This window comes from Cyprinodon variegatus, unplaced genomic scaffold (genome assembly GCF_000732505.1).
Source record: "Cyprinodon variegatus isolate N-32 unplaced genomic scaffold, C_variegatus-1.0 Scaffold743, whole genome shotgun sequence".
Lineage (NCBI taxonomy): Eukaryota > Metazoa > Chordata > Actinopteri > Cyprinodontiformes > Cyprinodontidae > Cyprinodon > Cyprinodon variegatus.
The window spans coordinates 82,950-93,637 of NW_015151196.1; the positions used below are offsets into that span (position 1 = coordinate 82,950).

Genomic DNA, 10,688 nt, shown 5'->3' on the forward strand with positions numbered 1-10,688 from the left:
GTTAACACTGGCTTTGTCCGATGGTTTGCTCAAATTTTGATCATTACATTGTTTATTCTATCCAAATTAGCTTTAAACAACTAGATTGGTTGGAAAATCAACCAATCTATTCTTAGGATCTATCCAAACTTTATCCAGCTGACAGCATCTCTCCTCCAAACACCCACATCTTTACTGAACACTGAGGCTGTTTAGATGCCTTTCAAAATTCTTGCTTAAGAGTCGACAGCGGTTCCCTCTAGTGGATGATTAGAACATTACATCAATGAATTCAATAGAATAAAAATCTCCTTATTGTCCCACAATGGGGAAATCCTGGTGTTACAGCAGTAAAAAGATTATAGACAAAAAAATGTCACACAAATGTGGACCTTAGAAAAATGTATAAGATTAACATAATAAAAGAGTTAAAAGTTAAACAATAAAATACTGTACTCTAAAGTGTTTTAATAATATAAAACTGCACCCGAAGAAAACAATAACCAACATACAGGACATTTTTACAGTAATGGATATTTGAAAATAGCAGCAACATCAGAGATGTGCAAAATGGCAGCAGCGTGTTGTTTTCATTTCTCTTCCATCCAGGAAGCTTTTTAAATTAAAAATGGCAGGAATGACGTTAAGTTCCAGGTTTTATAGAATAACCCAACAAAGCCTTTTTTTTTGTTTAGAAAAAATGTAAATTGAAACGGACAAACGGGTCCACCCCTTTGGAATGGGGGTCGTATGGCTTCCTTTGTTGGCCTGCGATGCCCCATACCTGTCTATGTCTCTGAAAGGGGGTTGTTAAAGGGAATTGTTAGCCTGGCTGAATAGGTGAGATCTTCTGTTCCCCTATAAAGGGAAGAAATCAACTCAATCGCTGCAATGTTTGGATTTAAATCAGAAAGCGTCCAGATGAGTAAAGTCTGCACTTATTCAGCGACTCTAGTCACAGATGGCTGCTCTTCTCTGGCTCTGACTGGAGGAGTTGGAGGCGTGGCCTGGCCCGGCTCAGACCTGCTCCTGTTTCCACCTCAGAGGAGCAGCTGTGCAGCAGGAAGTTCTTGTGATGGTAAACTGTCGCCGGGCAGAACAGAGCCGATTGTTGACAGGACATTCAGGTCAGACCAGAGTCTTATGACACTTCATTCGGCTCCTGCTGGTTCTGATGCTGCGTTTACTGGATCTGTTCCTGTAGAGGCCTGTGTTCCTCCGATGCAGACTGGACCCACCTGCTCTGATGGAGGCTGGTGTGGTTCTGGTCCGGTGAATCCTCAGGCTAACCGTCTGTCCCCTCTGTCTCCACAGGACCATGCCCTCAGGCCTTTCTTTCCTCCACTTTTAGAGACGGAACCACTTTTTCCAGGATGGGCTTTGGTCGGGATCTCATCAACTCCCATGAGGGTTTACTGAAGCTGCAGGACTGGGAGCTGAAGGTAGGTGATGGACCGCTGGACGGTTTGTTCTCTGCTGGAAGATCCAACCTCTTTGCTGTCCCTGAACGCACCGTCGCTTCGTGTCGCTCCGTTGGACTCAGACTTTAGATGGTGAATGTAGGACTCCAGGTTTATTTCCTCTGAAGATTTTTGCTGCAACGATCCGTTTTCAGGTCCTGATCCGACGTCTGGCTCTGCGTCTTCAGAGTTCTGATGCGTGTCCGTGCCATCAGGGTGAGAAATCAGCTGAAGTATTCTAGTGGCGACGCCTCACAGACATCATATCAGGATCTCTGCTGATAACAGGAGATTACAGCTGTAACCTTGACAGGAAGTGATCCGCGTCTCACATTTGATCTATTAATTAACCCGACCGGAGACATGCTGGACCTATTGAGGGACTGGGAGCGAATCTGTTTGTCTGCTGGGTTTGATTAAAGATTAAAGAAATTAAACTCTTTAGTTGCTTTACAAATCTTTCTATTTTTTATTTTGTTCTTATTTTTCATGTAAAGCACTTTGAATTGTCCATGTACAGAATGATGCTATACCAATAAGCCTTTGTTTTCCTTTATTCAGTGACTTTTCAGACCCTTTTTCTTTTTCAAAAACAACAGTTATTGACTTTTTCTGACTTGTTGGAGACTTTAGCCTTTAGCTCTGATTGAGTTTCCTGTCTCCAGCAGCGAGCGCTGCTGTCAGCCCCTCCCTCCTCCAAAGCGATGGAAGGTGGTCAGTCTCAGCTGGGTCGATACTCAGTAATACCAACAGAATTCAGTCAGTACCTATAAAAGTACTGAGTTTGATGCTCATCTCTGTCTGCTGATGTTATTAACCCCATTTCCACTACCCTCTGAAAACCGATCCATGCCACAGTCGGTTCTTACCACCATTTACACACCATGCTAGCGTGGCTCCTTACCTCCTAGTGGCGATCTACGGTACTACTGCTCTATAGTTAAACAAGCAAACCAACATGGCGGTGCCTGTAACATTCAGGAAGTTTGCTGGGAGTCAGGCCAAGAGGGCAGCCTTTGGTGAATTTACTTGACAGAGTCGGCTTTTGGGAAGTGGATACGACAAATGACCGTCTAATCAGGGTTTAAAGATGCAGGAAACGGCGACTGACGTTGATGTTCGTCACACTGCTAAGCAGAATCATCACTGGAAATCATGCGTCACGGTAGGGAAGCTAGGATTTTTCTGAATGGCTGAAATTTCATGGTTACAGAGGCTGATAGTAAGGAGATGAGGCGGTCTGCTCATGCGTTCTTTTACCCTTGAAAAACTGTGCCGAAACCGGTCCCAGCTCAGTAACTGAGTAACTTATCGTGTGTAAATGGAAAGCAAACTGAACTGAACCGAGCTAGACACAACCGGACCGAGCTAACTGCAGACCAGTTCCAGAGGTGGACTCGGCTCGGTTTTTCCCTGGCTCGGTTCTCTGATAACAAGAGCGCATGAGCAGAACGCGTCATCTCGGTCTGGCTGCACATCCCCATTCACACTCCATTCCAGTAGGTGGCGGTAATGCCCCTCCGGAAACAGAAGAACAACTTCTTCTTCAACTATAGTCAACAATTGAAATCTTCTCCACGCAACACCGAAGTACAGCAATAATAATCAAGCATAACTTTCTGAATGTGACGGGCACCACCATTTTGATTTGCTTGATTCCCTCCTTCTTCGTCTTCTTCTTCTTGTGTTTTATGGCGGATTTGCAAACAACTTTTGGTGCATTACCGCCACCAACTGCTTGATTTCCTCCTTCAATACTGGCAGTAACACAGCAGATCGTCACTAGGAGGCGAGGAGTCAAGGAACCGAGATAGCGTGATGTGTAAACGGTCGTCAGAACCGAGCTCGGCCTGGTTAACTGATCCGAGCTCGGACCGGTCTCGGTATGGATCGGTTTTTCAAGGGTAGTGGAAATGGGGTGTAAGTTATCTGAGAACTGAGCCAGAACTGAACCGCGCCGAGTCCTACTGATGAGCTAGTACCATGTTAGCGCACTTCAGTTGTGTCTGGCACGCTCTGGTTCAGTTGTGCGTGCCATTTAAGGGCTGGTTATACCCCTCGCAGCAGTGCGTCGCAGTGAGCTTGTCACAGATATTTTTGATCTATGCCCAATATTGAAGCGTGGTCTGCGCTCTGTTATTCCACGCCACAACGCAAGAGGGCCAATCAGGAACTAGCTGTGGGTCTAGAAACGGTGGTGAGGAAGTGGGGGTAAGTTTGTGCGACAACGGAGGGACATGATGACCAAAAAGAGCGGAGATCCAGGTGGAAAAAGGGTCCCAGCGTTCTCGCGCACCTCTTCTAGCTGGTCAATCTTGACGAGACGTTTTCCACAATGGCGGTCAGACAAACAAAACAAGCCGGTGAAGAACCAAACAGGAAATACACATAGCGTAGAGCAGATGTAGAGTTGACCAATCAGAGGCCTCCTGTCTGCGGTCACCTATAAGTTTGGAGAGGTGCAGCAGTATGTCTGCGGAAGGGGCGGGGCATATTTGTGTTCACTGCGACACGCAGATGACCTGGTTTCTGAGCATAAACCAGATTTTACACTCAACTCTTATATCTGATTGAAATGGGTGGTAGAAATGCAGCTAATGTCTCCATCGGGTGGAGCAGGGTCTCTGAACCCTCCGCCTCTCATTCTGACCTAATCTGCGTTTCCCTTCAGCTGCTGGAGACGGTGAAACGCTTCATGACGTTGCGGGTGAAGAGCGACAAAGAGTACGCCGCCCTGCTGCTCAGCATGACTCAGCAAACGGAGAAGCAGGAAGCCGCGGACTACGTCAGCACCGTCAGCAAGGTAAGCCGCTCGCCCGTTCGGGCCGCCGGCCGATCAGCCGCCGCCGACTAAGTCCGGATGGCTCTGTCAGTCGTGGTCGCAGGTGATTCGTCAGACGGAGGCGTTGGGTCGAATCATGAGGAGCCACGCAGACGACCTGAACTCCGGGCCGCTGCACCGCCTCGCCACGCTGATCCGGGACAAGCAGCAGGTGAAGAAGAGCTACCAGAGTCTTCATCAGCAGCTGGAGAGCTACAACCACAAGGTACCTAGCAACACAGAAAGGGGCGGGGTCTGGGCTCCGCCCACAGGTACTATAAGTGTTTGTTGTTGCTAGGTAACCAAAAGTGACCTGGAGAAGCTGAAGACCTCCTATCGTCAGCTGAGCCGTGACGCCAACAACGCCAAAGACAAGTACAGAGAGGCACTAGCCAAAGGTTGGTGTTAGCCGTGCCGCTACCTTTGGCTAGCTGCACTTCCTGTTCCACTGACCCCCCCCTCTCCCTCCGTCCAATCACAGGCCGGGAAGCTGAGCGGGCCCGGGAACGCTACGACAAAGCGACGGCGAAGCTACATAACCTCCACAACAACTACGTGTTGGCGGTGTGCGGCGCCCAGACGCAGCAGGACAAACACCGTCAGCAGGCGGCGCCCGCGCTGCTGGACGCGCTGCAGAGGATGCAGGAGGACATGACGCTGGCACTGTGAGTCACGTGACCCGCCCACCGAGCGCGGCGCTGGATCGTTGTTACTGAAACACGCTGATCAGTGCGGTGATGATCTCTTCCTGTGCTCCGTAGTTAAAGTGACGCTTGTTTGTTTTTACGCTCTGCAGTAAAAGTATTCTGGAGGAGTATTATGAGATCAGCAGCCTGCTGACGGAGGAGATCGTTAAAGTCCACCAGGAGATCTCAGCGGCCGTTCAGCAAATCGATCCGCTGGCAGAATATCAGCACTTCATCGACGCCTACAGGTGAGCGCGGCTGCCGGTTTTTTTGTGTTGTTTGATTTGGCTTGGGCTGGTTGCCATGGTGACCATCGGTTTCTCCCGCCCGCAGGTCTCCAGTGGCGCCCGAGGCGAGCGTGGAATTTGATGCGTCTTTATTGGACGAGACGGATAACATCCCAGCCAATGAGATCCTGTGGAACACGCTGACGGCAGACAGCTTACAGAGCATGTGAGCTCCTACAAAATAAAAGCACTTCCTGTGGTCCTCAGTTTAATGCAGTTGGTTCTTTATATGGCGCCAGTTTAGAATAATAATTATAATATAAAAATTGAACTTTATTGATCTTCACAATGGAGAAATGAGCTCTGCATTTAACCCGTCCCCTCGGGGAGCAGTGGGCTGCCATTGTGTCAAAGTCGGGCACCACTGAGGAGGATTCGGAAATGAAACGGTTGGAACTTTAAGGAGAGAGAACTTTGTTAAATGAATCCCACGATAGTCAGATCAGACGGATTTCTGAGTGAACACTGCCATTCTTACATCGTTAATCAGAGGAAACGTCTTTGTTCTGTCAGGTTGTCCTCAAAGACGGAGGAGCTGACGCTGACGCAGAAGAACCTACAAGAAAAGGAGACATTAGCCAACGACCTGGAAGCCAGGATCCAGACGAGTCAGCAGAGCGCAGAGAGGAAGAGCGAGTGAGTCTGAGGAGGCGGGACCAGCAGCCATCCGTCTCCCACCGTCTCCTGTCTCCTCATTGGTCCTCTCTCTCTCTGTGTGTCTCGCCCTCCCCAGCTGTGTCCTGCTGCTGAGTCAGAAACTGTCCCTCCTGGAGCTCCGTCACACGGTCCAATCACTGCGCAGCTCAGAGGCTTCCCTGCTTTCCCAGAAAGCATTGCTGGATGCCAAAATGGCGGCCGCAGTGGCTTCTCCACCCCCGCCGGCGCTGCCCGCGCTGCAGTATGAGGACGACACTCGTTCCGTCTCCTCCACGGTAAATGAAGCCGTTTCTGAAGCAGCTTTTCCTCAACAGGTTTTCAGTAATCAGAGCGTTCTTTATTTCAGGACAAGGTGAAGGAGAAGAGCTCTCGCTTCGACACGCTGCGCCACTCGTTGGCTGGGATGATCCGATCTCCTAAATCCATGCTGGGCTCCTCCACTTCGGTGAGTTTGTGTTGTCGTACTGCCTTGACATTCCTCCTACGTGAGTCTGATCAGAGGCAGCGTGACGCATTCGTCCTTCCCTTGATGCTCCAGAGAGACCAGGATTCCAGAGCAGTTCTAACCCTAATGAGTTGTTTTCTGTATTTCCTCCTTCCTGTCCGGTTTTATCCTCCATGTTTCCGTTGACTCTGCCTACAGCGTGCGTTTTGTTGTCTTCCTTTGAGCAGCAGTTCTTCGACGTGATTCCCACATCGGAGCGGCCGCTCGCAGAGCAGGAGTGGTACCACGGAGCCATCCCCCGCACAGAGGCTCAGGAGTTGCTACGGCAACAGGGAGACTTCCTGGTGAGGGAGAGTCACGGCAAGCCGGGCGAGTACGTCCTGTCGGTGTTCTCCGACGACCAGCGGCGACACTTCATCATCCAGTACGCCGACGTACGTATCCTCACGCTGACACCTGAAGCAGCACAGACACACCTGAGGTCACAGGTCAGAAACCCACCCTAGCTCCGCCCCTTTTTCTGTCTCTCTCTCCGGTAGAGTCAGTACCGGTTTGAAGGGACGGGCTTCCCCACTATTCCTCAGCTCATCGAGCATCACTTCTCTACCAAACAAGTCATCACTAAGAAGTCTGGAGTTATTCTGCTGAACCCTGTCGTCAAGGTAACCACCTTACAAACACGTTATTAATAAATGAAATGTTTTTGCCTTTGATCAGGAGGTTTATATCTAAGATCAGGATGTGATTTGCCAGGAGGAGGTTTAGCTCTCTGGGTGAGAAGCTGAGAAGCTCCGTTAGCAGTTTAGCGTCACTGGAAAAACGATCTAGAAATAAGTAAAAATGTCTTAAATTAAGTGTATTTACTCTTAATTTGAGAAGGTAAATGAGATAGTTTGCCAATAGAATTGGTATTTTTACTCTTAAAATAAGATAATTAGAAAATATTCTCTTGAAATAAGACAATGCAATTGTCTTTTCTTATCTTAAATCTAAATTGTCTTGTTCCATTGGCAAGGTGTCTCTTTTATCTCCTCAATTCAAGAACAAATTAACTTATTTTAAGAAAAAATGACTTATCTAGATTTAGATTTTTTGCAGTGTCCTTCACAAGTCCTTACTATCCTCAATTTCAAAATCTAAATTTTAAGGTTGAAAGAATCGGATTAATTAATTATTAAAATAATAGTCAAGTAATTTATTAATCATTTAATTATTAACTGAAGTATAGAGACTCTAAAATGTGTCTTTAGCTGGTAGAGCGATCCACTTAGAGCAGGAATTATACCCCAGTTGTTAAAGCTAATCATTGCACGCAGCTACAGCTCAGTGTGAGGTCACAGCTCGCCATGTTTGTTCTCACACTGCGACCCGACGCTCTGATGCGATCTACCTGCTCACTGTACGTCTAAAAACCAGGTGGGACTCAGCTCTGCAGTGAGATGGCGCTACTCGGACTCGTCTATCCAGAAGCCAAACGAGTAGAAGAGGAACATGAAGCTCACTAGAGTGAAACGTGCTGCCTTGGGGGTTTGAGCAATTTTGTGTGAAAGCCTGAAAAAGAAAAGGCGACGACGTATTTGGACAAAGTCATGGCTGAGGAAATATGGCTACTATGGTCTGTCAATTTTATAGAAACAACTCCATTTGACTCATTGCACCCCCGCCATGCTTCTGGGTTTTCCTCTGAGAAGAAGACGAAGAATCCTTGGTTGCGCACTGAGAGATTTGCCCACGACCACCTCACGACGGCCGACTGAAAATCAAACATGTTTGATTTTCTCCCGACCTTATGATTCCTGATGGGGAGGCGGTCGTTAGCGGCTGATCGCCTCGTTACCCCCTGTACAGCTACGCCACCCACCATCAGGCTGAAAGTCGGCCCGAAAAGGGCAAAAAGTCGTACAATGTACGCCCTGCTTAAGATGAAAAATCTTTTTCATCTGTCAGTGTGTTCAATCCAGAGCTGCTCAAGTGGAAAACTTTTATTTTCACTGGGTTTAATTTCACAAAAAGTCTTCTTTAAGAAACTTAGGCTCTCTGATTTTTTTTAAAATAATCAATCGATCGATTAGCAACAATTATGGTTAGTTGCAGCACTACTAAGTGTAAAGGATAAAGCTCCAAGTTTAACCCCTCCTGACCAGTAGGAGGCGCTCTCCTGTCGCTTGTCACTACCTGATCCGTCCCAGAAGCACCTTTTTATATAGATGTTGGAGATAATAATAATAATAATAATTTACATTTGAATTCAAATCTCAAAGTGCTACATTTAAAAAAAAAAAGGGAAAATTAAAACAAGGTTAAAAGACAATAAAATATAAAACAGAGTAAAAAGACAATCATTAAAATCAATACATTCGAAGGCAAACGTAGCCTATAAAAAAATCTAAAAATCAGCAATTGTAGGCATTTCTAAAAAGGAAATTCTTAAAACAATCCACCGTCTGTGGGGCCCTCAGGTGGTCTGGGAGATCAGCCTATTTTTCAGTGTAGTCCTGTTTCTCTAACCGTGGGAGCTGTCTCCAAGCTTCTCTGCCTCGCTGCGTGTTTCCTGGTCTTTTGTATCTATGCTTCTTTTTCTATGTCTGCTTCTGTCTCCTTGAACCCCAGTGGGCCTCAGCAGATGGCCGCTCACACTGAGCCTGGTTCTGCTGGAGGTTTCTTCCTGTTCAAAGGGAGTTTTTCCTCTCCACTGTCGCTACAAGCATGCTTAGTGTGAGGGATTGCTGAAGAGTCAATGAGTCGATGCAATCAGCTGGTTTTCCTTAGATAGAAAACTTTGAATCAATCTGACTGGATGATCTGGTGAACTGGAAAGTGACCTGAGATGACATGATGTAAATTGGAGCTATAGAAATAAACTGAATAGAATAGAACCTACATTTTGAGCAGAGCTTCATCTTTCCAGCTGCCTCCATGACGAAAGCTCTCCCAATAAAGGAGAGATCAGAATGAAGCGCAGCGTGAAAAGTCTGCTGTTTTTCTTTTTCTACAGGATAAGAAGTGGATCCTGAACCATGAAGACGTGGTTCTGGGGGAGTTGCTGGGAAAGGTGACCTCACTTCCTGTTTGCACCCTCTTTCTTTACAATCCCCCGGTCCTTGAACGCCTCTTTGTCGTCCGCCAGGGGAACTTCGGAGAGGTCTTCAAAGGAACGCTGCTGCGGGACAAAATGCCCGTTGCTGTCAAAACGTGCAAAGAAGATTTACCTCCAGAGCTGAAGATCCGCTTCCTGTCTGAGGCCAGGTGACTGAAACATGTCCGTGATTAAAAACCTGGAAGGAAAAACCGTTTTTAGACACTTTTATATCCGATTGGTTGCAGGATCCTGAAGCAGTACGACCACCCCAACATTGTGAAGCTGATCGGTGTTTGCACTCAGAGGCAGCCCATCTACATCGTCATGGAGCTGGTTTCTGGTGGGTGGAGCTTTTGGTCACTCCCTCCCTGCTGGGCTCTCATTGGTCAGTCCCCTAACAGTTTATCTGATTTAACCTCCCAGGGGGAGACTTCCTGTCCTTCCTGAGGAAGAAGAAGGAGGAGCTGAAGGCGAAGCAGCTGGTTCGCTTTGCGGTGGACGCTGCAGCGGGGATGGCTTACCTGGAGAGCAAAAACTGCATCCACAGGTAGCTCCGCTGCTAACAGGTGAGCCTCCTCCTGTTGTTCCAGCTGAACGCGAGCGTAAACCTGTTCTCCGCAGGGACCTGGCAGCCAGGAACTGTCTGGTTGGAGAAAGCAACGTGTTGAAGATCAGCGACTTTGGGATGAGTCGGCAGGAGGACGACGGAGTTTATTCCTCCTCTGGACTCAAACAGATCCCCATCAAATGGACCGCGCCAGAGGCCCTGAACTACGGTAACGGCTGCTTCGTCCCAGACCCTGAACACCAATCAGAGCAGCTAAAATTATGGAGGGAATCATTGTTTAAGGGAAAAGTTTTGTGAATGGAAAATTGAAAAAAAAAAATACAATCCAGAGAGCTGAGCTCGGTTCCTTAAGACCGTTTATACGCCACGCTAGCGCAGTTACTGGCCTCCTAGAAGTGATCTACGGCAGCGGTCCTTAACCTTTTTTCCACCGCGGACTGGATGTATGTCAGACAATATTTTCACGGACCGGCCTTTAAAGTGTGGGGGGGTAAATACGATCAAATAAAAGATCAAATACAAACATCTTAAAAATAAAACTCACCGTTATGTTGAATTATTGGGAGCCCTGAGCTTGTTTCTCCGAAATAAGCCGGTCCCATCTAGGCATAATCGGAGACAATGACAGACGAAGTGTGCTCCTGATGTCCAGTCTGCTCCGTAGCTTTGTTTTAGTCGCTGTACCCGCACAAAATCCGCTCCACAA

At 47.6% G+C, this 10,688-nt stretch overlaps 1 protein-coding gene across 1 annotated transcript in view; it reads left to right on the forward strand.

Annotated features, from left to right (window-relative positions):
• Positions 1-10,688, forward strand: part of fer (fer (fps/fes related) tyrosine kinase) — a 19,156-nt gene that overhangs the window by 5,315 nt on the left and 3,153 nt on the right. Inside the window, exons 2-18 of the mRNA XM_015395498.1 lie at positions 1,294-1,421; positions 4,111-4,242; positions 4,313-4,486; positions 4,559-4,658; positions 4,742-4,925; positions 5,057-5,194; positions 5,280-5,399; positions 5,747-5,869; positions 5,967-6,165; positions 6,237-6,335; positions 6,563-6,769; positions 6,875-6,997; positions 9,331-9,387; positions 9,463-9,581; positions 9,660-9,754; positions 9,838-9,961; positions 10,036-10,190. Of these exons, the coding sequence (XP_015250984.1) occupies positions 1,353-1,421; positions 4,111-4,242; positions 4,313-4,486; positions 4,559-4,658; positions 4,742-4,925; positions 5,057-5,194; positions 5,280-5,399; positions 5,747-5,869; positions 5,967-6,165; positions 6,237-6,335; positions 6,563-6,769; positions 6,875-6,997; positions 9,331-9,387; positions 9,463-9,581; positions 9,660-9,754; positions 9,838-9,961; positions 10,036-10,190 (2,218 nt within the window). The 5' untranslated portion in view covers positions 1,294-1,352. The remainder of the gene's footprint in view (positions 1-1,293; positions 1,422-4,110; positions 4,243-4,312; positions 4,487-4,558; positions 4,659-4,741; positions 4,926-5,056; positions 5,195-5,279; positions 5,400-5,746; positions 5,870-5,966; positions 6,166-6,236; positions 6,336-6,562; positions 6,770-6,874; positions 6,998-9,330; positions 9,388-9,462; positions 9,582-9,659; positions 9,755-9,837; positions 9,962-10,035; positions 10,191-10,688) is intronic.